Genomic DNA, 27521 nt, shown 5'->3' on the forward strand with positions numbered 1-27521 from the left:
ATCCATATCTTATTTTCTATGTGATTATTAATCCTATTATGGATTCATGCAATGGGTAGTGAGCTGAAATTGATGATTCCAACTTCCTTTCCAACTGTTATTTTCTGAGTTTCCAATAGATCATAACTTGAGGGTTTGCGGATTTGTTTGTCAAGGTGGGGTGCCTTTATTTAGATATAGCAGACAATGTACAAAAGCTACTCCCCGTGCATTAATTTATTTATATAATTTATATAGCTGCCCATCCTACAAGCAAGTGGCATACAAAACTAAAACAATGTTGTTTTTCTTTTTACAACCCTGCAATCCCTTTTAATCGGGATGGAGTCAGGGCAACTGAATGGAGCGGAGTGTTTGCTGGCCGGATGCCCTTCCTGACACCTATGTGGAGTTCTCAGCATATATTTTCTCTTTGCACCCTGATAGAGAAACATCTGTTGCTGCCTAGGATTGAACGCTCAACCTCCTGAGTGTCAGACGAACGTCTTAACCTCTAGGCCACTGTGCTGCTCAAATATAAAACAATCAGTAATGTAATGATAATGATAATTACATTCTTTAAAAAAATTTAAAAGTTTAAGAATAAAGCTAAATTAAAGAATAATAGATGAAGCGATGTTAATAATAATGGAGCCATCTCACTAGTTTACCTGCTCCTGGAATCTCCAGGCTTCCTGGCACAACCAGGTCTGGAAGGTTATGGTTATAGTGGTTATAGTGGTTGCCAGATTTAATTCTCTAGGTGACAGAACCTCCAATATGCACACACTCTGTTGCATCTGGTGGGACAAGAAGATAAAATTGGGGTGAGGCAATACCTCAGATAACCTGTTCCCATGCCATATAGAGTTTGAAAAATCAATACTAGCACCTTGAATCAGACCTGGAAAGAAACTAGTAACCAATGTAGTTCACACAGCAGAGGTATGTACCGTTGCTTGCTTCTACCAAAAATGCAATAACTGTTCACACTGCTGCATCTTGCACCAGTGGAACTTTCCAGATACACTTCAAGGGCATCTCCATGTTGACTGCATTGCAATAATCCAACTGGGAAGTAACTAGGGATGATTGACCATCAATAGGGTCCTTAGAATTGCTTAATTCCACTATTAGGATCTCATATTTCATCCAGGGAAGTTGTCATCATCTACAACAATGGAGAAGGACTACGTAGGATTGGATAAAAACTCTCCCTGAATTTCTGGGGTATTTTTACAAGTCTTTGGTTTGACTTGATCGTTTCTTACATTGCAGGTAGATAAATCCCATGCTAGTTATATTTTTTCTCACAGAATTGAACTTAGTAGATATACCAAGCAGACATGTATTGCCCCAGCACATCCTTTGAATAAACTCAAAACAAAGCCTCACTAGCATGGTCTACACAGTACAAGGCAGATATACATTGATTGGCTTGAAGAGGAAGCAGGATTCATTTCTTTCTAAAAAATACTTTCAGTTCCTTCAGGATAGATTTCTGCCATCTGGAGTTTTCCAGAAATGATATATTCAATATATTTTTGGCAGCCCCTAAACTGGGTAGTTATTTCAATGCAAGGAATCTCATTAAAAGCATGTGTTCTATAGGTAGATCGGTGGCATATTTTGCAACTGAATTGGCTTTTTGTTAAAAATGTAGGACTTGTATTGACTGAAGCTGAATGGAGAGAGAGATTAAATTAAAAGATATATTTGAAAATATCAATCTAAAATACAAAAGACAATTTGGTGACTGAATAATGAATTAGTGAATGTGCATAACACAATTTTGTTTTTGTTCCTTGAGTTCGCCTACTTCTCTCTTTTTTTGTCTTTGGAAAACTATAGTATAATGATTTGGCATAATCCTATATAAACATAATTTTCAAGGTGAAAATAGATTTTGTTTCCCAAATTAAATCCAGTGAATCAAATTTATTCGGTTATTTGTTTGTTTGTTTTTCAAATGCATATTGCTGTCCATTTCACCTAAGGCAATTCTTACCAGGATAAGATAATCCCAAAAAGTAAGCCCTAATTAACTTTAGATTTATGATTTATGGTCAATTATCAAAAGCAAGACCATAAATACTTTAATAAATAAGGAAGATATTAGGCTGTATAACCCAAATGTATAGAATTCTTTATTACCTTGGGTGTGATACTACTTCCATTGGAACAGATCAGTGCATCACAATTGCTAATGAGATGTTTCTCTCATTATTATGAAAAATATGTTGAGACTCTGGAAAGAGTGCAGAAAAAAGCAACAAAGATGATTACGGAGCTGGAAGCTAAAACATATGAAGAACGGTTGCAGGAATTGGGTAAGTCTAGTCTAGTGAAAAGAAGGACTGTGGGTGACATGAGAGCAGTGTTCCAATAGCTGCCACAAAGAAGAAGGGGACAATTTTCCATACCACCAGAAGGCAAAACAAGAAACAATGGAAACTAATCAAGGATAGAGCAGAATGTGAAGGATGTGTGTTTGTGTTTAATTTTTATAGTTATCATGTACACTGAAGATGGCATTTAATTTCGTTGTACGGGGTGCAGTGACAATAAAGTAAACTGAACTAGACTAAACTAAAGAAGAGAAACAACCTAAAACTAAGGAGAAATTTCTTTAACGGTGAGAAAAATTAACCAGTGGAATGGCTTGCCTTCAGAAGTTGTAGGTGTTCTGTCACTGGAGGCTTTAGAGAAGAGACTGGACAGCCAATTGTCTGGAATAAGTATAGGGTCTCCTGCTTGACAACAGGAGATTAGACTAGAAGACTTCCAAGCAGAGGTGGTATTCAGCAGGTTCTGACCAGTTCTGGAGAACCAGTAGCGGAAATTTTGAGTAGTTTGAAGAACTGGCAAATACTACCTCTGACTAGCCCCGCCCCCATCTATTCTCTGCCTCCCAAGTCCCAGCTGATTGGCTGGGTTTTCTTTTGTTGTCCTGCACAGGAGAATGGAGCTGGAAAGCAGGTTAGTGGGGTGGGGAGGGAATGGAGATTTTACAGTAACCTTCCCCCAGGAGTGGGGAGGGAATGGAGATTTTACAGTATCCTTCCCCTGCCATGCCCACCAAGCCACGGCCACAGAACCAGTAGTAAAAAAAAATTGAATCCCACCACTGCTTCCAAGGTTCCTTCCAACTCTGTTATTCCATTCTGTTGTGAAAAACTCCCGGCACTTTTAATATGAAAATAAGATTTTCTGTGTTGTCCAGATTAACTGAATTCATTAGTGAGAGATGCTCAATTTCTAAAGTTTATTTATTAGAGCCTGATTTTTTTCTTTATTTCAGTACAATCGTTATCAAGACTATGGTGCAGAAGAATACGTTCTGCAGATGGGCGGTGTTTTGTGTCCCACTCCAGGATGCGGAGCTGGCCTGCTTCCTGAATCAGAAATGAGGAAAATAGTGTGTGAACCAAGAAACGGACTGGGTTGTGGGGTAAGAAAAATGCATGCTCCAAATAATTCTATGTGAGTCAGTTGAAATTTGGTGGAGATGGAAAAAATCCTCTGACATTCTTATATTGCTGACCCTGAATCTTAACAGAGGAAAATCCTATAGATTCCAATAAACAAGTTTAATTTAAGGATTGCAGTGCAGAAATGATCACTTTGTCATGGAGAATATACCTGCCCCAGAATGCCTGGCTTGAATTGGCTTGCAGAATTGCTGAGCTCAGTGGTTGCAGTGAAGAGTTGGGTTGTGCAAATGACAAGGCAAGAGCACTGACACTTTTTAAAACTCCTAGCAGTCAGCAAAATGGTAAAGGATCCAAAGCGAAAAGATTTGTTATTTTGTTAGCAGCACTCTCTTTAAATAGGTTCAGAGGGAGGGAGGGCAGAGGCAGGGATAGAAAAAGAGTCAAGTAAGTAAAATGAATTGTATGTTTTGAGTAAATCAATGAAGATTAATGCAGGTTAAACAACGGTGCTGAATGAACAGCTTTTTAAATAACCAGGGTCAGAAAAGAACTGGAATGGAATGGCCATACGAAGGGATTGTGTCTGCTTATTTTTATTCTGTTACTAACAATGTCATCAGATAACAATATTCTTTTTTTAAAAAATAAGAAAATTTAGGACACACAGGAGGTATTTTTAAGTCTACCTTTTGGCCTTGAAAATGATGTTTCCTTAAAGCTGTGATACTCATAATGCATTTAGAAAAATATAACAGCACAGTCCTTCAAAAATACATGCAAGTACATTTCAGAAGTGTTGAAAGGAAGGGTTTTGTAAGATCAAATAAAACTCAGTGTCAATACTTATTGTTCCATGTTCTTATTTCCCCACATGAGGTGGGTTGGGCTGAGAGAGTGTGACTGGACTGAAGTCACCAAACTGTCTTTCATGGCTGAGATGGGATTTGAACTCACTGCTTTCTAGCCTAGTGCCTTAACGAATCAGTTTTACAGGGTAAATTATTAAGAATATGTTCCCAAAACATTTTGAAAGGCATGGATTGTATGTATCTCACCCAGGTCAATTCCTAGAAGTCTTGAGAGCTTTCTCCTTTTAATTCAGATTTTCGGCTGCTAGCAATATAAACAGCCTTTTTATGAGCATAATTTCAATTCCTTATCAATTCTTCATTTCTAACCTCTGTGGAACAGATTTATAATTTGAAACTGAAAGAAATAAATATTAATAAATACATTTGGAATAATATGTATTCCCAAAATGTATTACAATTAAAAAAAAATGAAATTCTGAAATATTTTTGTCACCAAAAGCCAAGTTACATATATTAGATCAATTTTCCCTGATGATAGATTAAATAACTGGTTTAACATTAAATATTTAGAATATTTTATCCCTTTCATAAAAAAAAGGATTAAACGAAATTATGTATCCTTGTGTTGCCATAACAGAATTCTATACCTGTCAGTACTGTTAATGTGAAGAATAATTATTGATTATACTAATAAATTGCAGTATTGTTCTAGAAGTTAGGTGGCATTGACACAGCAGTAGAGCAATGAAAAGAAATATATAAAAGTCTGTAGAGATTCTCAGTCATCTCTGTTTTTTCAGGACTTTCTTATTTTTTCATTTGAAGACATTTTGCTTCTCATCCAAGAAGCTTCTTCAGCTCTGACAAGATAGTGGGGAATGGAAAGATATCAGAGCTGAAGAAGCTTCTTGGCTGAGAAGTGAAACGTCTTCAAAAGAAAAATCAAGTCCAGTTGTCTTCTGAAAAAGCACCTTTTGGACAACCATGACCTGGATCACTGAGAATCTCTACAGACTTTTAGCTATATAATTTGGGATGAACACCCTTTGAATGATGTTGGGAGTAGGAGTGGATTTCCAGAGGAAAAATGGCAGACTACAGGAACCAGGAGTATAACTCAGGTGACCCTAAGGACACAGATAAACCTCCAAGTGCTTCAATGTCCTTCTAAAAGGATACAAATTACAAGATGTCTGTAAAGAATATAAATCCTTCCATTCCCTATTATCCTGTCAGAGCTGAAGAAGCTTCTTGGACGAGAAGCAAAATGTCTTCAAACGAAAAAACAAGAAAGTCCAGTTGCCTCCTGAAAAGACAATGCTAGTTGCATTTGACTCTTTTGGTTCAAGACTGTATGCAATATACGCATGATCCCATCTCGAAGTGAGGCAGGCATTAAAACCAATTGCTTACAAAATGTTTATGATAAACAGAAGCAATTCTGTGTATCACTGTATGTAAAAGAATCGCTACTGTTACCGGTGTAGAATGACTGCTGCATATTCAAGAGAAATTGAAATATTATATGTAGAAGTCTTGTTCAGGGACAACAGGTATCTTCACAGTTTTAATATATTATAAGGAACCCCTTCACCTCTAAATAATGCTTCCTTTGGTTTTTCTGCAGCACTGAATATATATTTAGAGGAATAAAGAGTGGTGCTCCTCTCCAATGTTTATTTTGATCCAGATTTGTATGAGCAAAAATATTTTACTATTCTGAATGTTCCATTAAGCCATTAAGGATCTGGCTTTGCTGTTATATAATTGTTTTTTTACTTTGTTTTAAGTGTAAATATATTAATTTGATTTCCCAAAGTTTATTGCACACAGTTCTTCCATCTTCATTGCTATTCATCAGGCCAATCTCTTGCTTTCATCACTAAGCAGAAAAGATTGGCATGTTTAACCAGCAAGAAAATATGCCTTTGTTAACCTTGATACCAGCTAGCATGATTACTAGGAGGAAAAAAAAAACCTGGATCATAAAGAGCTGCTAAAGACTCGATAAATGAAGGTTTTTTGTTTTTTTTTGCCTTGTCTTGAAAGTGGCTACATATTGCTGATATATTTATTGTTCCAAGGTGAAGTCCCTTGCATTCGGATAAGGTTGGGACTGGTCCAGTGGTGGGATTCAATTTTTTTTTTACTACCAGTTCTGCGGGCGTGGCTTGGTGGACATGGCAGAGGAAGGATACTGTAAAATCTCCAGTCATAGGGGGTATTTGCCGGTTTTCTGAACTACTCAAAATTTCCACTACCGGTTCTCCAGAACTGGTCAGAACCTGCTGAATACACACCTCTGGACTGGTCACTGGTGCCAAGAAACACCATGCAGTGTGACTGCCTTAATGGATGTTTTATCAAGTACATTTCACACTTCTGTCACTATTCCCAGTGCTAATTTTTATTTGGGTATTCAAAAGAAAGCAGAGGAATAAATGGTTAAATAAGATTTTTAATTCCCCTAGGCAATCTTTTTCACACCTACTATACAATAAAACAAAATCCAAACACATTTAGATTGCATGCATCAAGTGTCAGATACATCATTCTGGTTTATTTCTAGCAGCAGAGCCTAGGGTGGCTGTTGAAGCTCTTCATTCATTTTATCAGTCTTGCTTTAACTCTTATTTGTTTATTTGCTGAATCCAAGCAATTTACAACAATATCCATCTCATTTATTTGTGAAACTTGACTGCTTACCCAACATCTAAGCTGCAATCTTAATGACTGGCTAATTGCCATTAAAAAATGATAAAAGTGGGAACCATTCTCACATCATCCAGAGCTCTTGTTTCACCTGAATAGATAGTCCTTGACTTTCAACAGTTCATTTAGTGACCATTCAAAGTTATGGCACTAAAGAAAGTGACTTGTGATCGGTTCTTGCTTGCAAGCAAATGGTACTTCTTCAGATATTTGATTACCCCATTGTTGCTATTTTGTCATGCCTTTGTTTGTAGTCAATCTGAGTTGATTGGAGCTATTTAGCTTTTTTTTTTTTTTTTTGGTTTTTCACTCATGAACTCAGCTGACCTTAATATCAGTAGCATTAGTATATGTAACTAACAATACAGATGTTTATATTTCCTGTGAGGTTTTTTTTACTATGAATTTCTATCTTTCCCATATATCTCAAAGGCTATAGACGAGACACAGCTGACTCTGATAAATGACAGAGAAAAAGATAGCAGTCATGTTTCTTTGTTAGTTTGAAAATAATTATGTTTACCATTAGTTCATTGGCTTGCATGTGTATAACAAACTAAAGTTGTTTTCAAGTCAGGTTCAATTCTTGATGATTATATGGATGCAACCATGCCTTTTTCTTGGGAATATGGAAATAGTTTGCTACTGTCTTCAGCTGCTTTTTGGTTTTTCAGTTTAGTGAATGTGGAAGAGAGAGAGAAACAGAAAGCGCATTATTTGAATTTGTAACCTAATGCTAGACAGTGTAATGTTGTACTGTTGACAGTGTAATGTTGTTAGTGTTGTTCACATGTTCTTGTTCCAGCCACTCTCTTTTGATTTAGCTTATTTCATGGTATTGTTTTAAAAATGTAGTGGAGCATCAAGAACCTTATATACTATCTTTGAAAGAAAAATTGGATGAAATATGTATCATTATGTGTTTTTGTTGTTATTGAAAACCGACCCTAGCATTTAGAGAACTGTTAGCAAAGAAAGTACAAAGGTTCATGTTGAGGTAATTCCCCGTTAGGAGAATGAGCGCATACAGGGAGACGTATTGAGAGAAGTGTTAAATAATACACACATAGCACACAGATACATTGTAACAATAAATGTAAGTTTTTTATTTTCAATAAAGGTTTAAGCAAATTTCAAGATAAGCAGTCCAAAGTCATTCACAGGTTAAATCAGTCAGTTTTCAGTCCAGGGATAATCCAATAACAAAGTCCAGTATCAAAAACGGTTCAGTAACAGACTTACATCAAATCCAAGAATATCAGTCAATTAGGAAAAATGGAGGAATGGCAATACTCTCCAACAGAAGGAAACAGGGATACTCACTGAGACTTCTTCTGAGACTAAGACAACCCAGGTTTCTGGCTCCATCTTATGGCCATTTGAGAAACCACACCCAATTGCAGTTTTTTAGCATTCCCTTAAAGAGGCAGTATTAAACTGTCTATCCTGGTTTATATATTTCCAACCCAAATAGCAGTTAGGTGACTTACATTCCTAACAGTTCTTCCATCTTATAATTTGGATCTCCTATTGCTTTTCATACATAATTCCAATTGTGCTTTAAAAACAAAAACAAAAGCACTAGACAAAGTAATATTGAGAACTTTTCTGAGATTAATAGCTGGCTTACAGCAGAATTGTTTTAGGACATCATGTTGGGATTTTTTTTAACTCCAGGAGGAATTAAAATAAGATAGACATTCTTTTTTATTGTTAAATGCTGACTTGCTAGCATCATACCATAAGCACAAGGCACGAAATCTGTTCAAATTTTGTTCTACTGAGTGGGCAGTCTAACCAGGTTGAAATGGAATTCTATTTTGCCAGCTCACTTGGTTTCAATTCCTAAGCAAGTTCTCCTTTGTTGAAACATAACAGGTTTTTCCTACTATAATTAATATAATAAGATAATTATCTGTTATGTCTCACCTTCACAAGATAGATGAGAAGTCCAAACTCCGACCAAATACAAGCAGGCAAGAGGATTCAGTATTTACTGAGTTAATTCCTTTGAGCTAGCTATGTTCTTGGCAGTATCACACACGCTGTCTGCCAAGTCTGACAAGATAACAGAAACATTAATCACTAAGCTCTCAAGAAACAGGATACACCGAAGCTCCACAGAAAAATTCACACTTTGTCCCGTACGGAGTTCCCAGAGCAAACACACCCACTTTTATTCCCTGTGAGGTGTGTCACTAACTCAGCTCAGTCTCTGATTCGTCCATGTCTCCTGCGTTGCATCTCACACTTTTTCCTGCGACGTTGCCTAGCATCAAGCCAGCATTCATCTGCTTGATTCTCTGTCAAAGGCTGCTCCGATATGCCCTCCTCCTCCTCCTGATTAGCCTCAGGCTGTCCCTCTTGGTTATCTGCCGAAACCTGAGGCATAATCAGGGAGGAAGGCATTGCTGAAGAGGAAGGTCCTGGGGAGGAAGGCATTCCCAATTCCACCTCCTCCTCATCTTCCGAATCCTCTTCCTCTAAGAATGCAGACTCAGGACTTGGAGCCACAACAATTATCTGCAAGAATTAAATTAACATTTCCAAAAACTATATTTTAACTATACAACTTTGGAGCTGGGATGGCACAATGGTTAGAAAGCAGCTTTGCAGGCTTACTCTGCCTGCTGCAGCAGTTTGATTCTCACTGGCTCAAGCTTGACTCAGCCTTCCATTTTCCAAGGTTGGTAAAATGAGGAGCCAGATTGTTGGGGGCAATATTGTGATGTCGCAAACTGCTCAGAGAGTGCTGTAAAGTACTACAGAGCAGTATGTAAGTCTTAAGGGCTACTGCTATTTCATATCGGTTTGAAAAGGCACCCAAAATTGGATTTTACTGGATCCTTTGAAATGCGTCAAAATTCATGGTGATTTATAGTAGATATTTCAACCAGAATGGGAAAGTTATACCTAGATTAGAAGGTGATGTCCAGAAATGAATGTAAGGATCAAATTATTTATTTGCCACTTAGCCACAGTTACCCAATTTGATGAGCTCCTTGCTGGGGTGAAAATTTTAAGAACTTTAGTCCTAACAGCTGCCAAACTGAGGAATGCTGATGTAAATACTTTTTTTTTTTTTTGACAAATAACTGAGTTCAAAATGTACCAAGAACTTAGAATTTTTTAAAACTTGCATACAGACATAATCAATTCCCAAAGCATTTATTTTGGAAAACACATTAAAATTAACAGTCAGTAGTTACTAGGGTTGCTTTTGTTGATTTCCACTTCTCTCTGTTTCTTATTATTCCAACCTAAAATTTACTGCATTCCTTTTTTGTATTAGCTGCAAGTTAAAAAGGCATCTACACAAAAGATAAAAAATCTCAAAGAATCCTCTAAGGCATAGAGGGGCCTTGGCTACTCTCCCACTGACAGTATATAATTTGCAACTGACTGCATATGAAAAGAGATAAGGCACATCAAGATGAACCTAAACATTAGGGAAGGGCTTCGGGGACAGACAGAAATCAGCAATCGTGCACGGTTTCTGTCTGGGCTCGCCGCTGGAGCGCCCCGAGCCGGCTGGTTTCGGGGCTAAGCCACCCCATAGAGGTGGTGAAGAGGGGGGAGACTGCCAGCAGGGTTGAGGAGAGCCACATCTCTCCTCCTTAGCTTGCCATTACTCCCTTTCCCAAAGGCGGTTGTAGCGGTGGTCAGAAATGGCCACCACAAAGGAGAACTCAACCGGAAAAGAATGTGCAGGAGGAAGATAAGAAGTGAAAGTTTTGGCTGACCGGGTTAAATTGTAAAAGCAACAACTAAGGTACCCTGGAATTTAAACTTACAAAAAATAACATCGCTCCCAAAGAAGAGTCAGAAGCAGCAAAGGAAAGTGAAAAGGGAATGGTTTGGCTTTTTTTCCCCTTCTCTTTCCTTCCCTATACTGACAACTTAAATAAGAGACTTAAATAAGAAATCAGAAAAATCCGCTTTGACATCAATAGGCAATTAAGCTGAAAATAAAACAAAATGCGAAAGGGATAATAAAGATTTCTGGACATTAAAATTTTTCTTTTTCATAAGCAGGAAGGGAGAGAAAAAGAATAAGGGCAGGATCTGGAAGAGGGAGGAGACTGCCTGGAATTAAAAAGAATCTACAGTAAAACTTCAACAAGACTTCTTAAAGATATATTTATACTTTGCAACTAAATAGTAACCCCAGGAAGAGAAAGTGAAAAAAAAGAGCAAAAAAGAAACAGCTTGCGTGTATTTGGATTATTTTGGTGATCTTTGGATTCTTGGTTATTATATTTGAATGACTAAAATAAATTGGGTGGTTGTTTAAAAATTTATACAATGGCACCACTTCTGGATGAATTGAAAATGGAACTTAAAAAGTACAAAGAAGACACACAAGAAGGGAGGGGTTCTTTTGGCTTCGTTTTCCAATTCTTAGAAATGGAAATTTGGAACTATGAGAAACAACAAGAAACGACTGCAAAACAAGAAGACTGGAACAAAGAAGAAGCCATCTTTAATGAACAAGCAATTTTATGTGGGGAAGAAAAAGAAAAGGGGGGAAAGAGAATGGAGAATTTAAGACTTAAAAAAACAACCAAAGAAAAGAAAAATAATTCGAAAAATAAGTATAATACTGGAAAGCAACAGAAAAGGGAAATACAGAAGAGAGAAATAGAGGTAGAGAGACAAGGGGATAAAAAGGGGAGAGAGAAGAAGAGAGGGAAGAAGGAAAGGAAAAGAAGTTACAAAGGACCGGAGCAAGATATAGAGAAACAGGACCTATTTAGAGATAATGGGTGAAAATCTAACTGAAAAAGGGATTCTGTAAAGGTACATAAGTTTGTATTGTTATATTAGTAATAGAAATAACTTTAGAAAATTGGAAACAACGTATGATTAAAATGAGGGATAAAACAGTTAGTGCAATGTTTGTGAATAAAATAAGTGAATAATTAGTTAATGTTTTATAAAATATAAGTGAAGACGGGGGGGGGAATTAACTATGGAAAGCTTATAATTGTTCCCAGAGAAGTATGATATTTAATTGAAAAGCAACGTGAAAAATGTTAAGACTTTAATGAATATTAATATTAATGATAGAATTGAATTGGAATGGAATGTTGTTTAATTATATACATTTATATATATATATACATTTATATATACATTTATATATACATACATATACATACATATACATACATATACATACATATATACATATATACATATATACATATACATATACATATATATGTATATACATATATGTATACATACATACATATATACATACATATATATATATATATATATATATATATATATATATATATATATATATATATAAGAATACAGTGTGTATTTAAGAATGTATATAATGGAAGTTATGTATTATATTGAATGTTACAACTTTAGGGAAAAGATATAAAGGCGTCATATTCCAATCAGTAACTACAGGAGAAATTTTGTTTAATGAGAAAAGATAATAGATAATTGAAACAGGACAGACAAAAAATATAAATACAATTATTTGAATTGAGATGAGATAATTAAAATAAAATTGAGAAAATTAAAAGAGGGGAGAAGTTATGCAGAAAATGTAAAATAGTAATAAGATATCGGAATAGATATGGAATAGAATATAAAAATGGGCATGAACCTGAATTTGTGTCTGTACGAAGAAATGTAACCCGGGATTATGCTACTTTCAAAAAAGATGTTTTATTTGTATTTTTTTTCTCTTTGTGAAAACTCAAATAAAATTTACAAAAAAAAAAGATGAATCTAAACATTAACATAATTGAGGACAGAAATGGCAAGCTTTTGCTTTGAACAAAAAGGTTCAGCAGCACTGAGTCATAAAAGATGAAACATTAATGTAATCAGCCGAGACTGTCGACTGCCTGAGAGCAACAGAGACCAACGACAGGATCCCAATTACTGCACAACCTTCTCAGAACAATCATCTACGAATTGTTCACATTGGAGCAAGAATAATTCACAAGCTGCAATGATGAATATTGATCACGAACATAAAAGAAGCAAGTTGAACTCTAACTAGGCTTACCTAGTTGGTTTTGCAGAAAAGGCCTTCTATTAAAAAGGTATTATATGCCTTTTACTTATAGCACTGTACATGAAAGTTGTTAATCATAGAGAAAAGATAAGATATTAGATATAGGAGATTAGGAGGAGCCTATTAATTTAGGATTTACTTGCCCAAGCTTTAGATATGACAAGTACAAACAATATTGCCCTTGGCTGTCATTTAATCTTTCAAAATGATGAATAAGTTAGTTTTATCACAGATGTAAAAGATTATAATGGCTCAGTGTCTTCAGTGGGCATTGATTAAGCCTCTTTCCCCCTAGTTTGATACCTTTCAGTTGTCTTAGACTGCAACTCCCAGAATTCTTGGCCTCAGCCATGTTGGGGAAACTTGATCAAGCAGGAATAGTTTTCCTTAAACACAGGCATGCAGAATAAGAATCCAGAAGGAGAAGAGTTCTGTAGGAGACAATTCATTGTGAAGACTATCTAGTTTTTCTACATTTAATACATTACACAGGGGGGGAAGGGAGGGAGTGAGGGAGAGAGAAAGAGAGAGAGAGATCGAAGGGACCAGGGGTGGGATTCAAATTTTTAAACAACTGGTTCTGTGGGCGTGGCTCAGTTGGTAGGTATGGCTTGGTGGTCATGTTATTGGCTGGGTGTGGCCAACTCAATATCACTCACATAGAGGCATGCATCTCCTCGCCTGGCCTCTCATGACTGTGGGGATGTTGCAACAGTTGTAAGTGTGAAAAATGGGCATAAGTCACTTTTTTCAGTGCCATTGTAACTTTGAATGGTCACTCCACACAAGCAAAGTACCAGCAAAGGAGGGGAAAAAACTCCAGAGAAGTTCCAGAGACAGGAAGTCTAGTCCTTCCAAGAATGTAATAAGAGTTAATGGAGAGGCAGTTTCTGTAAGCAACACCAGAATGTTTCCTTCCTGCCTTCCTTACAGGATTAGGCCAGTAATTTCTAACAACCGGTTCTCTGAACTGCTTAGAATGTTAACAACCAGTTCTAACGAATAGGTGCAAACTGGTAGAATCCCACCCCTGGAAAGGACCTTGGAGGTCTTCTGATCCAACCCCCTTCTCAAGCAGAAGACCATATACCATTTCAGACAGGTGGCTGTCCAGTCTCTTCTTAAAAGCCCCCAGTGATGGAGCATCCACAACTTCTGAAGGCAAGCCGTTCCACTGGTTAATTGTTCTCACAGTTAGAAAGTTTCTCCTTAATTCTAGGTTGCTTCTCTCTTGATTAGTTTTCATCCATTGTTTCTTGCAACATTTTACTTTTAGTCACTGAAGAACAATTTGTGGTTGTTTCAAACTGCAGTTTTAATGGGAATAGGTTTACAGATTCAGATGTCATGCCATCTTCTATACAGTGTTTAAAGCCATCACTGTGTCCCTTACTGAGAAATGTATGGATTTGCATTGTTAAATCAGTGGAGTGAAGTGACATCACGCCAAGTCACACTAAATCGGGAGAGTTAGGGGCTGGGAATGCGTCTGTGACATATCATGAAATCAAAATATATGTTTCAATTCAACGTATGGCCATTCTGCAGTTTTAGACAATCAGATGATTAAAAGAGATCAGTCTGTAACTAATGGTGAATTAGAAGTAATCCACTAATCAATGATATAAGAATCTGATTTGCAATATGCTGAGCTAAACTACTATTTATTTATACAGACAGACATGATTCTCACGTGTTGGAGGTGATAAGCAGATAGAAGGTTGCAGTAGTGGGGGAGGGGTGCATGAAAAATGCTACTCCTATTCTAGCTGGAGAAACCAGTTATTAGCGTGTTGAAGCAAAGTGGAGATAAAAGCTCAGAGTGCAGTAAAACAGCACTCCGGCTTTGAATAGATAAGTATGATGATGGCTTCTGTGTGAAAATCTGAATTGCTGCTAGCGCTTGCTCTGCCTAGACAAGATGGCAGCAAAGTCAGAATTTTACATTGCAAATATCAATCCAAATGAAATGTAGACTGGATACATGAATGCTGTCTCAAAAAACTGAAATTTAGATTCCAGGAATTATACAAAATATTTGTCCTTCCTATTAAAATATGCTTTATATTTAATTGTTTTAGTGTATATTTCATAGAATCGCAGGTTTGGAAAAGACTTTGAAGGTTTTCTGAATCTTCAAACTATCCCAGATAAATGGCTATCTGAGGTTTGGTTGTTTTTTTTTTTTGAAAACTTCCAGTAATAGAGCACCCATTATTTCAAGAGGGATTTTTTTCACCTTGGCTTAGTAGCTTTCATGGTTAGGAAAATTCTCCAGATTTTGAGTGTGGGTATTTTTTAAAGCTCCCGCCTTCTTTCCTTAGCCCCATGCATAGCAGAAAATAAATCCACTTCCCTCTTTCTTGTGGCACCCCCTCCAGTATTGGCAGACTGCTATCATGTCTCCTTCTAGACCAGGGGTCGCAAATTCGATTTCATTGAGTGCTGTATCAGGCTTGCGTTTGACCTTGGAGCTGAGTGGGCGTGGCCAGCTCAACATTGCTCAGAGAGGCTCCATTTTCTACCGTGATGGCTTCTTGCAGCCCTCTGCCATTAAAAACAGAGCCCAAGTGGGCCGCACGCAGCACTCCCGAGCTCCATTTTCACTGGCAGAGGGCGGCAGGAAGCTGTTGCAGCTGAAAACGGAGCCCATATATACATACATGCATTATGCATGCATGCATTCAATAAGTTCATAGAAATCTGACCCTCCAGTTTTCTCAGCCCAGAACAATAGTAAGTTATACTAGCTGTGGCATTTTCTACAAATAATGCTTACTGGATGCTGAGAATCAGCAAAAAGAAAGCAAGCCCTTTGGATGCCTACTTTTCAAAGGAAGAATTATCCTTCCCTCTGAATTCCTTTTAAGTATTCCTGACATTTCAGAAGGCCATTCTGTGAAAGTGAGTATGGTGGCGGGGAATGGCTTTACTCAGTTAATGGTGATTCTGCAAAAATGCTCTATATACTCTCAAATATATGAACGTTCTTGTGCTGTTTTCCATTCCAGAAGACACATCTAGTGTTTGTTCCAACCAGACCTGGATTTAATTGTTAATAGATGATCTCTTGCATGTTTTCAGTCAATACCAAGCTGAGCAACTCAATCTTCATTTCCAGTGTGACAGCAGCTATTGAAAATTGCATTAAAGGACATTTAACCCATAGAGAGAGTTCCAGCTGAAGAGTTGACACATGACAGAAATAAATTGCCCTCATATCATTTACAAATGTTCCCTGATTATTGAAACGCAATCTGTGTAATTTCAATACGTTCTGCCTTTCCACACTGTAGGAAAATGATTGTGGGGATTTCTCTGTGCAAGTGGACTGTGCCAGTATTTAATGACAAAAATCCTATCAAAATGTCTCAAGAAGTGGCAGCACCTGTTTTACCTTGAAACCAAGCCAGTTCATGCCTGGTTAATACTTGAATGCGATATTGTGAGTATATGTTAGGAGGGATGTTGCAAAAACGTCTCAGAAGAAGGCAATGGAAAACCATTAATATACTGCTGCCAAGAAAAACTGCATGGGTGAGCCCACGAATTGAACTTGACATCAAGGAGCTCTTCCTTTTGTTTCTTGCTAATGTGTCTGGTGTAATGTCATATATTTCATGACATATCGCTCTTGGGATGATTAATTGTAAATGTCTCTGTCTTGAGATAAGGATAAACATTTATACAAAGAGAATAACCCAGAGCTCCCCAGCTCATTTGTCTCTCATTCATATCCTCCCTTTTTTTTTGTTGTTCTCCATCGTAATCATTTTTAAGCTAATGCCATCACGATATCATCTCTTAAAATAAAAACAATTGGAATTTACTTGAGAAATGCTCACATAAGTGTTCAAAAGTTATTTTATTCAACAGCTAGAACACTGTAGCAAGCAACACATTGCCAGTTCTAGATATTAAAAAATCTGATATACAGGTAGTTCTTGGGTTACGAATGTAATGGAACCTTCCAATTGCATTCGTAACCCGAGGATTCGTAGGAGTGAACTGCAATCATACCCTGCTTTCGTCCACGCATTCGCTAATCGAATGCATGGGTTGTTAAGTCCACCTGAGGTATCTCAGGGTGGGAAGGCCATGGGGGCCTAGCGATGGAGCAAGCCATCTGCTTTGGACCACCCAAGGCCTCCCTGGCCCCCTCATGTTCCCTCCCCTGGGGTCCCCACAATTGCTCTCCGCCATCCTGCCACACCACGTCACTTACTTTGTCTACTCTACAGTCTCTGCCGTGGTTTCTTTGCCTGCTTGCAGTCTCAGCACAAAATGGGAATGACAGCCATGGTGCTGCAACATTTGTAACTTTGGGACTGGGTCGTAAATATTTGGGGAGGACTAGGTTGTAACTTCAAACGGTTGCTAAGTGAACCATCATAACTCGGGGATTACCTGTATTGATTAGACAAGTAAACTGGGCTAACCAGATCCAAAACTTGACAAAGATCACTAGTTGACGTGGGCCCAGTCATGATCAAGGGCCTTCATAGTAAAAACAAAATTGGAAGGATCTCTGCTTTGAATGTTAGTTTAATTATTAATATTGTCATTAGTGAACTGTGGACAGTTAGTCAGTTTCTCAGAAAACAACAACAAACTACAGTCTGGACCATCTTAAGAAAAAGAGCCACATCTTGATAGATACGTTCTGTTTTCATACACTGCCATATTCAAAATGGTCAAGGACAGTAGTTAGTATCTGTGCCAATTTTGGACCAGAAACATTGCCAATGATTAGTGGCTACAATTCCAGATCACAGAAATAGGATAAATTAGTGTTTCATGGGATATTTTCCCTCCCTTTCCTCTGTCTGCCTCCTTCCCGAATTCAACTTATTTTAATCTCAATTGCTGCAACTATATGATTCACAAAAAGGGAGCTCTCTGCATTTGAGGTCTTTTTTCTGAATCCAAGTTAACATTTCCATAGACTCTGTCTGAATGATGATAGAAAATTGATGAATAACTTTTGCAGAATATAAAGAAATTTGTCTATTGAAACTCTACCAACTTGATATATTTTCAATTGTAATGCTTCTTGTTCTAGATAGAAGCTTTTATGGCCATTACAGTATCATTTCTGTACAAAGGGTGCATTATACTTTAACAACATGCTATTAGGAGCCTATCACTATATCATCTGAAACATTTTCCCCTACTTACTTCATACATTTTGTTTTTGTCTTAGAGTAAATTTGCTTTGAAGCTGTATACGAAAGAGAAAAGGTATTTTAGGTGGACTTAAGAAGAAGGCAGATCCTACACTCTAAATCAAGATTACTATCAAGTTAATCTTGTTTTGCAAGTATATCGTGCAACATTTCTTCTGATTTTACATAAATGAGCTAGCTAAGGGTCACATTAGACATAATGGAGCAGTTGTTTCTGTTATTAACTCATTTATTCTTTCTGTGTAACATCTAAGGTGATTGGGGTCTAGGGAGTTGGACCACCTCATTAGTCTGCCTTAACACACTTTCTATCAGCCACAATGTTCTGCATTATTGTTGTAGCTAAGATACCTCAGAAAAAGACCTGCAATTGAAAATGGGAAGGGAAAGAAAGGGAGTAATTTAGCCTACCTCCCCTTCGATACTGTTTTAATACAATAATTAGACTAATCTTCCCTTTCTACTTCATTGAGACAAATGTGTGAATTACAAATATAGTTTAACTCCAACATTCTGTATCTTATAATGCTTTGTACTTTATCATTTTATCTTCTGATATCAGAAGGGTAATTGTTTGATATCAGAAGGCTACACATCACAATATGCCTTATGTTAAGTCAAAAGATGACTTCAACAAATTAACAAATGTCTTAAACAATCTTAAGAAATCTGAAAATGAAGTCAAAGATTAAGAGGATGAAATTGGCATCTTCTTGTTACTGTTCTACCTGGCTAAAAAGTATTATTTTCATCCACGCATAGCCATATCATGAATTTTAAGAGAGACATCTTTTCTGCGTAATTAAAACTGTCATGGCATACCCCACAATTATGTACCTGTGCTATGTACCAACACGCAATTCAGCTTTTAGTTACTGTAGTGCCTATCATTTTGGCAGCTGTAGATTGGCATGGTCACCAAAAGTAATAGAAAAGGCTACCTGCAGGATCTATGTACAGACTAAGCTAGAGAGTTTTATATGCACATGTGTGCCATTATATTAGAGTCACCTACCAAAGCTTTTCTTGTAACCTTGACAATTATCTTGGTGAGCCTGGATAGGAATGAGCTGCCATCTTGTTTGTTTCTCTGGCTGTTGTTATTTGCCTTCTCTCCAAACTTTGCTGTAGTCTGGCAGAAGCACAAACCCTGTAGACTGAAAGTGATGTTCCCTGGCAGTCCTCTAAGCTTTGCATTTCACTTTTTTTCCCATTCCTCTTGGTCTGGCTGTTTACTAGAAAAGCCAACTTTGTGTAGCCTAAAGAAAACAAAGATGTCTTATGTTGTGTTCTATGAAAAGCTGTTGCAACGCCCTATAGGGCATCCTTGCTGTTTGTCCTAAATTGAGATGACAATGTTGCTCATATTAAATTGCCTTCTTGCTTGACTTGGCATGCTGGGATCCATATCTGTTAATATAGGAATGTCCAAATGTCCTGCTAGGAAAGCAATTTGTTCCCTGGTAGGATGTCTATAAAACAGCTGGTGCAAGAAGCCGTCAGAGGTGATGTGAGAGACAAGTTATGTTTTTCCTGATTTAATGGAAATTTTTACTGATCTACCCCCATCTTTCTCTCAGATTGTCACCAGTGCAGTATGTATCCATCTTCAGTCACCTCTCCTCCCTTTCTTACAGTCCTGTCATATCATGCTGGTAGCGAGACAGCCTTCAGAGCCTGAATGTTGTAATAGATACTCTGACAATGACAAATAGGCTATTAATGAAATGTGAGATGGGGAATACCCTAGAGAAATGGCAAAGCTTTGGCATGTTTTTACTAAACATCAGTTTTGTAACTTGTATTGGAAGACTCTGGAAAGTGGCCTCTGAACTGGAAAGCAGATCTTGCTCTATGACCACAAAAACAATCCAAGTAATAAGCTCTTCTGAAGGCTTGTTGACAGGTCTGCATTCAGATCTATGGTCTTTTCTAACTCTTGCATTTCAAGTGTTAATCTGTATAGCCACTGGTTGTTTTTGTTTTGTTTTGTTTTGAATGGGAAATGACTGCAAGCAGTGACAACAAAATGGAGCAAATATGTAGTAGAGTGAGTGACATATGCAGATACTTCAGCAACTTCTAATCCTTTATAAAGCATTCAGAGAAGCCAGCCATTTAGCTATTATCCACTAAGCCTATGAATTAGAGTTAAAAGCATGAAGAATAAAGATTGTAATAACCTTTCTTGGCACGAAGTTTTTTTCCCCCCCATCCTTGCGTGAATCATATCATCTCCTGGCATCTGGATCAATGTCAAGATAATTTGTGCATTGTGCTCCTATAGCAACATGGTTTGTGATATTGCAAGCATAATGCAACACTGGATACATCTCATTATAAGAATTTCTTTTCTTTTAACTGAGTGAAACTACAGTTTTGAGCTTTCACATGAGGAATTGTAGACATAAAAACAGGTGGAGCTTCGATCTCTTGACAGCACTACCTTGAGTTGCTGTCAAGAGATCTTGATCATCATCATCATCTTGACAATATTGTGCAGACACACCTGAAAGATATCACCAAATGCAGAAATAATGTTTTTATTCAGATTAATAAAATAAGCCAGAAAGCTTAATCACACATTTAGAAAGTATATTATTTTGCAATCAGGCAGGATAATCCAAGTCCTTTTCTGAACTGCTCTGATATTAAACTTCTGAGATGATTGTGCAATGTTTCTATCCCACTGATCGCTTTCAGACTAACATATCCTTTCTTCAGGTTTTCTGATGGAATTTTCCAGAAATATAAAAAGCAACTTCAGAAACAAGTGAGAAAAGCATGAAGGAAAAGGCAATGTCATTTTCTAATGTCCAAGACGGAGCACAGCAGCTTTAATGTAATTGTGGATTGTTTGCCAAGTTTAAAATATAATCAATTCATAGAGGAGTGCCAAAGTGAAACTACAGAAAAAGCTGAAGGAAGTGTTTTTTTTTTTCCATAAGGAATAATTCCAAATTATCCAGACTTTAAAAAATTCTGATGGGAGGAAAGTAGGCAAATAGAGGTCCTTTTCTGGATGATATTGTGCAATAAATAGATTATTGTTGATTGGTTATTGGGCAGAATTTCATGCAAGCACACCATCCGAAGAACACATACATTTTGTGAAAACATTCTATTTTATGCAAATATCAAGGACATTGCTCTGGAAAAGTCATTTTTTTCCTACTTAGCATGATTTGATTTTTACAATACAAATTCCATATGATGAATCTATTTGCCTCATGGGGAGCTATCAGAGAAAAAGGTCTGCAGGAACACACCTTTTTAATAATAGATTAATAAAGAACTATTGTTTTTCAACTCAGAATAGTAGCTTTCTCCTTATTGCTCCCAAGTTTTGAAAAATTTATTCCTTTGAAGTTGCAGTTCGATCTCATTCTCATTTTTACAATAGATTAGTGAATGTTTTTTTAAACAAAAGATAATCTTTTAAAGATAATCTTTTCAAATATATGACTATTGTTAATATACACTATAATTGCTGTTTTTCAGAAGAAGAAGCATGTATAAATAAAATGAATGACAGCTTGCTTTTTATTGTTAATCACTCAAGCATAATTTTTGTTGATGGAAAGATGGTATACTGTTGGAGATGACCAGGCTGAGCTTAAACAGTCCACAAAATAGTAGTCCATCTTGAATTCCATTTACTCTTATCTACCACCAATTTGCTTTGACCATTAGTAGTTCAGCCTCTTGTAGAGAGCATAAGCTTGCAATAAACCTTTATATTCATTTGAATTGCCTGGACTGTTGAGGTAATTCCCCGTTAGGAGAATGAGCACATACAGGGAGATGTAGTGAGATAAGTGTTTGAATAATACACACACAGCACACAGATACATGTACAGTTAATGCAGGTTTTTACTTTCAATAAACGTTTGAGCAAAGTCCAAGGTAAGCAGTTCAAGTCATTCACAGGTAAAGCAGTCAGTGTTCATTTCAGGGATAATCCGAATATCAAAGTCCAGTATCAAAAACAGTTCAGTAACAGACTGACATCAACGATCAGTAACAGTCAACTCTCTCCAACAGAAGGAAACAGAGACTCACTCACTTCACTGAGACTTCTGAGACTTAACAACCCAGGTTTCTGGCTCCATCTTATGGCCGTTTGCGGAACCACACCCAATTACAGTTTTTTGCATTCCCTTAAAGAGACAGTATTAAAATGTCTATCCTGGTTTATATATTTCCAACCCAAATAACTGTTAGATGACTCACATTCCTAACATGGACCTCTGATTTCTGATCTTGACATATATAAATATAATGTGAAAGACAAGGTATAGAGATTATCACTGAATAAGAGTGAATAAGAGTACTTTGATACTAATTTCATTGTGACTCTTCCTAAATCTCAAATCTGAATATTCTCATTGAAAGAAAAAAAAGAAGGTGTTAAATCCTAGCCGGATTATTATTATTTTTCTCTGTCTCTTTCTTTTTCCCTTCTCCTCCCACCCCACCCTGTGCCCTTCTCTCAATTACAGATCCTCTATTCTTAAAACAATATGTTAACAAAACAAGCCAAAATTAGCATGGATCTAATTCCATAACTAAACTCCCCCTCCCCCAATTCATTTGCGAATATGATATTCTGCATTGATGCTTGCTTGGAGCTAGAGACCCTAAATCAGTGATCCCCAACCTTTTTTACGCCGCGGCCCGGTATCCCCAACCTTTTTTATGGCGCGGCCCGGTACCGACATCAGCGGGTCTGGGCGCCGCCATCTTGTGTTTGATGAAAAAGTGCTTCCGGTGAGCTCACCGGAAGCACTTTTTCATCAAAACAAGATGGCGGCGCCCAGCAAGCCAGCGGCCCGGTAGGACTTGTTCCACGGACCGGGACCGGTCCGCGGACCGGTGATTGGGGACCCCTGCCCTAAATAATTGAATTGTGGTGCTGAAGGAGGAAAAGCTACTTCTTGCTGCTTTCTTGCTACTTCTGTAAATTAGCTTCCAAATATCTTACGTTGGCTATCTCTTCATGTGGGCTGGGATACCAGAAGAAATTGAGAACTGAATACATGTATATGAGAAATAGCGAGATCATGCTCAACTTATTCCCAAATTTTGCTGGATTAAGTACTCTAGTCCCCACCTCCACCACACAAAAAAAAAAAATCTTCCTACACACTTGATCTCAATCATTTCAGATTCGTTATTCACCTTTAATTCCAGCCTGCTCTGCATTTCGCTTCTAATACTTTTCCCCCAACCCATTTTTTTTCTTAGAAACATTAATCAGAAGAATGAAATTGCAATATCATTGTGCTATTCATGGCTGACTCAGAGGATCTAATGTACCAGTTCAAGGATGGCAGATCAAACACAAAAAGAATATGGTACTTTCAGCATTCTTTCAACTTTCTGGAAAGCATGTGCAGCCTTCTTTTCTCCTCCTAGACATGAAAGAAATTGGGCTGTTGTTTTTTTTAAGAGGGTGAAGGATGATCAGAATTCTCTATGGAGGTCCTCAATCATTCAAGTCATGGTTTTTGCAAAGATGCTTTTTGCCAAAAGGCAATTGGGCTTTCATGTTGTTGTTTTTTCTTTGAAAACATTTCGCTTCTCATCCAAGAAGCTTCTTCAATTCTTCAGAAGCCTTTTGGAAAAAACACCTTTGGGATGAGGACCAGAATTATTTTACTAACTCTGTTGCTGCTTAAGACACAAATCTTAGAGAAGTCAAATGAGATCCTATATAACCCCTCAATATATGGAAACAGCAAAATTGTAGCTACAGCTAAGAAAACTCACAACACTTCTAAATCCTAGATGGATGTAACCAGCATTGAATGTAACTGCAGGAGCTACCACAGAAATACTTGGAACATAGTTCATTCCCTTTTACACTTCCTTTTTTGCTAGTTTAAAAAATACTAGTTTTTTACAACGTGTTAACTTTGTAATTCTGTCTTCTGCTCCTTACTTTCTGAAGTTATCAGTTTTCTAGAAAAATCCCTACCATATTACAAATGAGAGGACAAAGGAACTTTGTTCAGGTATTCCTTACACCAGGGGTCCCCAACCGCCGGTCCACGGACCAGTACCGGGCCGCTGAACAAGCCTTACCGGACCGCTGGTTGCTGGGCGCCGCCATCTTTTGGTAAAAAGCGCTTCGGTGAGCTTTTCCGGTAGAAAGCTCACCGAGCGCTATCATAAAAGATGGCGGCGCTGCGTCGGTGAGCTTTTCCGGTAGAAAGCCATTTCTACCCGAAAAAGCTCACCGAGCGCTGGCGCCGCCATCTTTTTGACGAACAGCGCCCGGTGACGCGTCACCGAAGCGCCCGTCATAAAAGATGGCGGCACCCAGTTGACGCCGGTACTGGTCACGCGCGCCAGCTGATGCGGAAACGGGCGCGCGCCGAAAAGGTTGGGGATCCCTGAGATATAGGGAGGTGCTTTTTTTAAGGAAAACAGCGTTTTTTCCTCAGCTAATAGGGGAATCAATCCTCTTTGGCTTATTTCTAATAAACAAAATGAAAAGTAATGTTAAAAGTAATCCCTATAGTAAACATTTCAACCCGAAACTGGGGATCACATAAATAAGTGACAGAAAGAGTATCCTGTTTATTGAGAAATGGCAGTTTGAAATGAAACAAAATGAAATTAGTGTATACAACTGATGTTGTTGGTTGTATTCCTACAACATGCTAAGCCTAAAAATCACACTACAAACTATAAACTTCACATGATATTTTATAACAGAGAGAAATGGACCTCACAATGGTGTAAGGCAGGGATCCCCAACCTTTTCGACGCCGCGGCCCGGTTCCGGCATCAGCTGGGTGCCGCGGCCCGGTACCGGCGTCAACTGGGCACCGCCATCTTTTTATGGCGAAGGCGCTTCGGTGGCGTCACGGAAGTGCTGTTTCGTCAAAAAGATGGCGGCAGCGCTTCCGTGAGCTTTTCGGGTAGAAATGGCTTTCTACCCGGAAAAGCTCACCGGAAGCGCTTTACCAAAAAGATGGCGCCGCCCAGCAACCAGCGGCCCGGTAAGGCTTGTTCCGCGGACCGGTACCGGTCCGCGGACCGGCGGTTGGGGACCCCTGCTATATCTGACACAAGATATGCATTCAAACTCAGATGTTGTTTGGCATTTAGACTGGCAGGTTGCGTACAGTATTGTGAATGCCAGCTAACTAGTCATAAAACTGACAATGTAGCTGAAAGTCATAGTGTCAATATAAGTAAAGGTCACAGAATCTACTGGAATGGTTCTAAGAAATCAAGTTCAATCCTTTGCATGCTGAAGGATTCACAGTCCCATGCTTGATAGATGACTATCCAGCTATGTTTGAAAGTTTCTTGTGAAGGGGAAAAAAACACTCCATACAGTAACCTGTTCTACTGATTGATAGTTATTATTATCAAGAATGGAATGGAATGGAACAGAATGGAATATTCTTTATTGGTCAAATGTGATTGGACACACAAGGAATTTGCCTCTGGTGCATAACCTCTCAGTGTACATACAAGCAATAAGGTGATAAACCACAAATCATAAGATGCAATTATAAATTGTAAGATATAACCAACAAACTGATAGTCATAATTAGTAGTAGGAAATAGGAAAGATGAGAAGGATAATAGTAATATAGTTTTTCCTAATATCTACTCCGTATCTGTATTTTTGAAGTTTCTTCTCAACAGTTCTAGTCTTACCCTTTGGAGCAAGTGAAAATAAGTCCAAACCCTCTACAATATGACTGCCCTTCATATACAGTGGAACCTCAGATCGCGAATGCTCCTGTTCGCAACCAAATCGGGTTCTGACCAAAAATCCACCTGATTTTTTAATCGGATCACGATTCAAAAATCGGGTGGCGAACAAACCCAGCTGCAGCAATTTCCCCTTCTGTGTATGCGCAGTTGGTCATGCTTCCGGTCACAAGTAAATAGGATTGCGACCATAATCCTGGAACAGATTACGGTCGCGACTCGAGGTTCTATGGTATTTGAATGTAGCTTTCATGTCCCGTCTCAGCCTTTATTTTCTACAAGCTAAACATACCTAGATCTTTTAACTATTCCTCACAGGATTTCCATCTTTTTGCCTTCTTGGTAGCCCTTCTCCAGACTTGTTCTCATTTATCCATCTGTATAAAATGGGAATATACAGAACTGAATGCTATACCCCAAGTGAGAACTAACTAAGGTCAAGTAGAGCGGGACAATTAATTCCTGTGATCTGGACTCTACGCTCCTTTTGTTGTTCCTCAGGGTGTTATTGGCCTTCTTTGCAGTTGCATTACACTGATGGGGCATGTTGAGCTGCCCTTGAGCCAGATTTCGCCCCATTTCATACATATTTCTTTTGTTTTTCATGTATAACTTCACATTTCTCCCTTTTAGATTTTATTCTATTTATTCCTGCCTACTGTTCTATTCTAAGACTTTTTGACTTTTACCCCTCTCCTTCCAAATATTAGCTATTCTTCCATGGAGGCTGCCACAGAGAAGATCCATTTCTTGTCCACACCCCACTGATCTCTTGTGAGAGTGCAACTTTTAGGAAACCATCTTTTTCATGGTCAAAAAACACAGGCTGAATCATTTGGGGTAATATGTACTTAATATACTTAAAAATGATGTAGTTTTAAAAAGTATCTGATAACAGTTTTCTTTCCTTTTAGGCTGTCCATATCACAGCCTGACAGGTTATTTTTTTTATGCAGTTCATTTATTATCTCCTGACTTGTGGACTCTAGACACACAGACGCTAAGCATACAGTTTGATGAGTATTTCCTCTCTTCTTTTTTTTTTCATTCTGGCTATAAAAAATATCTCAACTTGAGTCCAAGAGAATTGATCAGAGGTGGGAGGAAGGATTCATGTTTTAAAATAACCCTTATTCAAATCTGAAAGTGTGGTTTAAAAAAACAACAGGTTAATAGTCAATCTGTGCGCATTGCTGTACTAATTATAATGTTCCTTGTGGGAAATTAATACCAATTACTCAAAACATAAACACAAGAGAATTGGAGTTGTCTGGATTTGTTTTTAATTACAAAGCAGTTCAGTGTAGCATAATCTAGACTCTTGCTGGGGGTGAAAAAGTGAAAAATGAAAGTTATTCTTTGCTTCTTTCATTAAGCTCAGCTTAATCTAATTTTTAACCTTGTCTGACACAGTCTTGACAATATGGGCTGCCTATGCATACGCTTTCTTATTAGCTACCTTCTTTTTTTGTCTCCTGGATGTCTTCTGTTTGTTTCTTTTCAAGTCTTCACTAAGTTGTGTGTGTGTGTGTGCAGCAACCCTGGTTTGTTCAGCTATTTTCCATGCTCCTCCATCCTCAGGAACAGTTTTGCAGGTATCCTTGTAACTTCT

At 37.8% G+C, this 27521-nt stretch overlaps 1 protein-coding gene across 3 annotated transcripts in view; it reads left to right on the top strand.

Annotated features, from left to right (window-relative positions):
- The window catches only part of PRKN (parkin RBR E3 ubiquitin protein ligase), a 765942-nt gene that overhangs the window by 643842 nt on the left and 94579 nt on the right, over window positions 1–27521 (top strand). For all 3 annotated transcript variants that reach the window (XM_026675236.2, XM_026675237.2, XM_087969082.1), the window contains one exon: window positions 3281–3430. In XM_026675236.2, coding sequence (XP_026531021.2) covers window positions 3281–3430 — 150 coding nt within the window. The remainder of the gene's footprint in view (window positions 1–3280; window positions 3431–27521) is intronic.

Source organism: Notechis scutatus, chromosome 1 (genome assembly GCF_049901735.1).
Source record: "Notechis scutatus isolate UNSWTSFEM ecotype Mainland chromosome 1, rNotScu1.2, whole genome shotgun sequence".
Taxonomy (NCBI): domain Eukaryota; kingdom Metazoa; phylum Chordata; class Lepidosauria; order Squamata; family Elapidae; genus Notechis; species Notechis scutatus.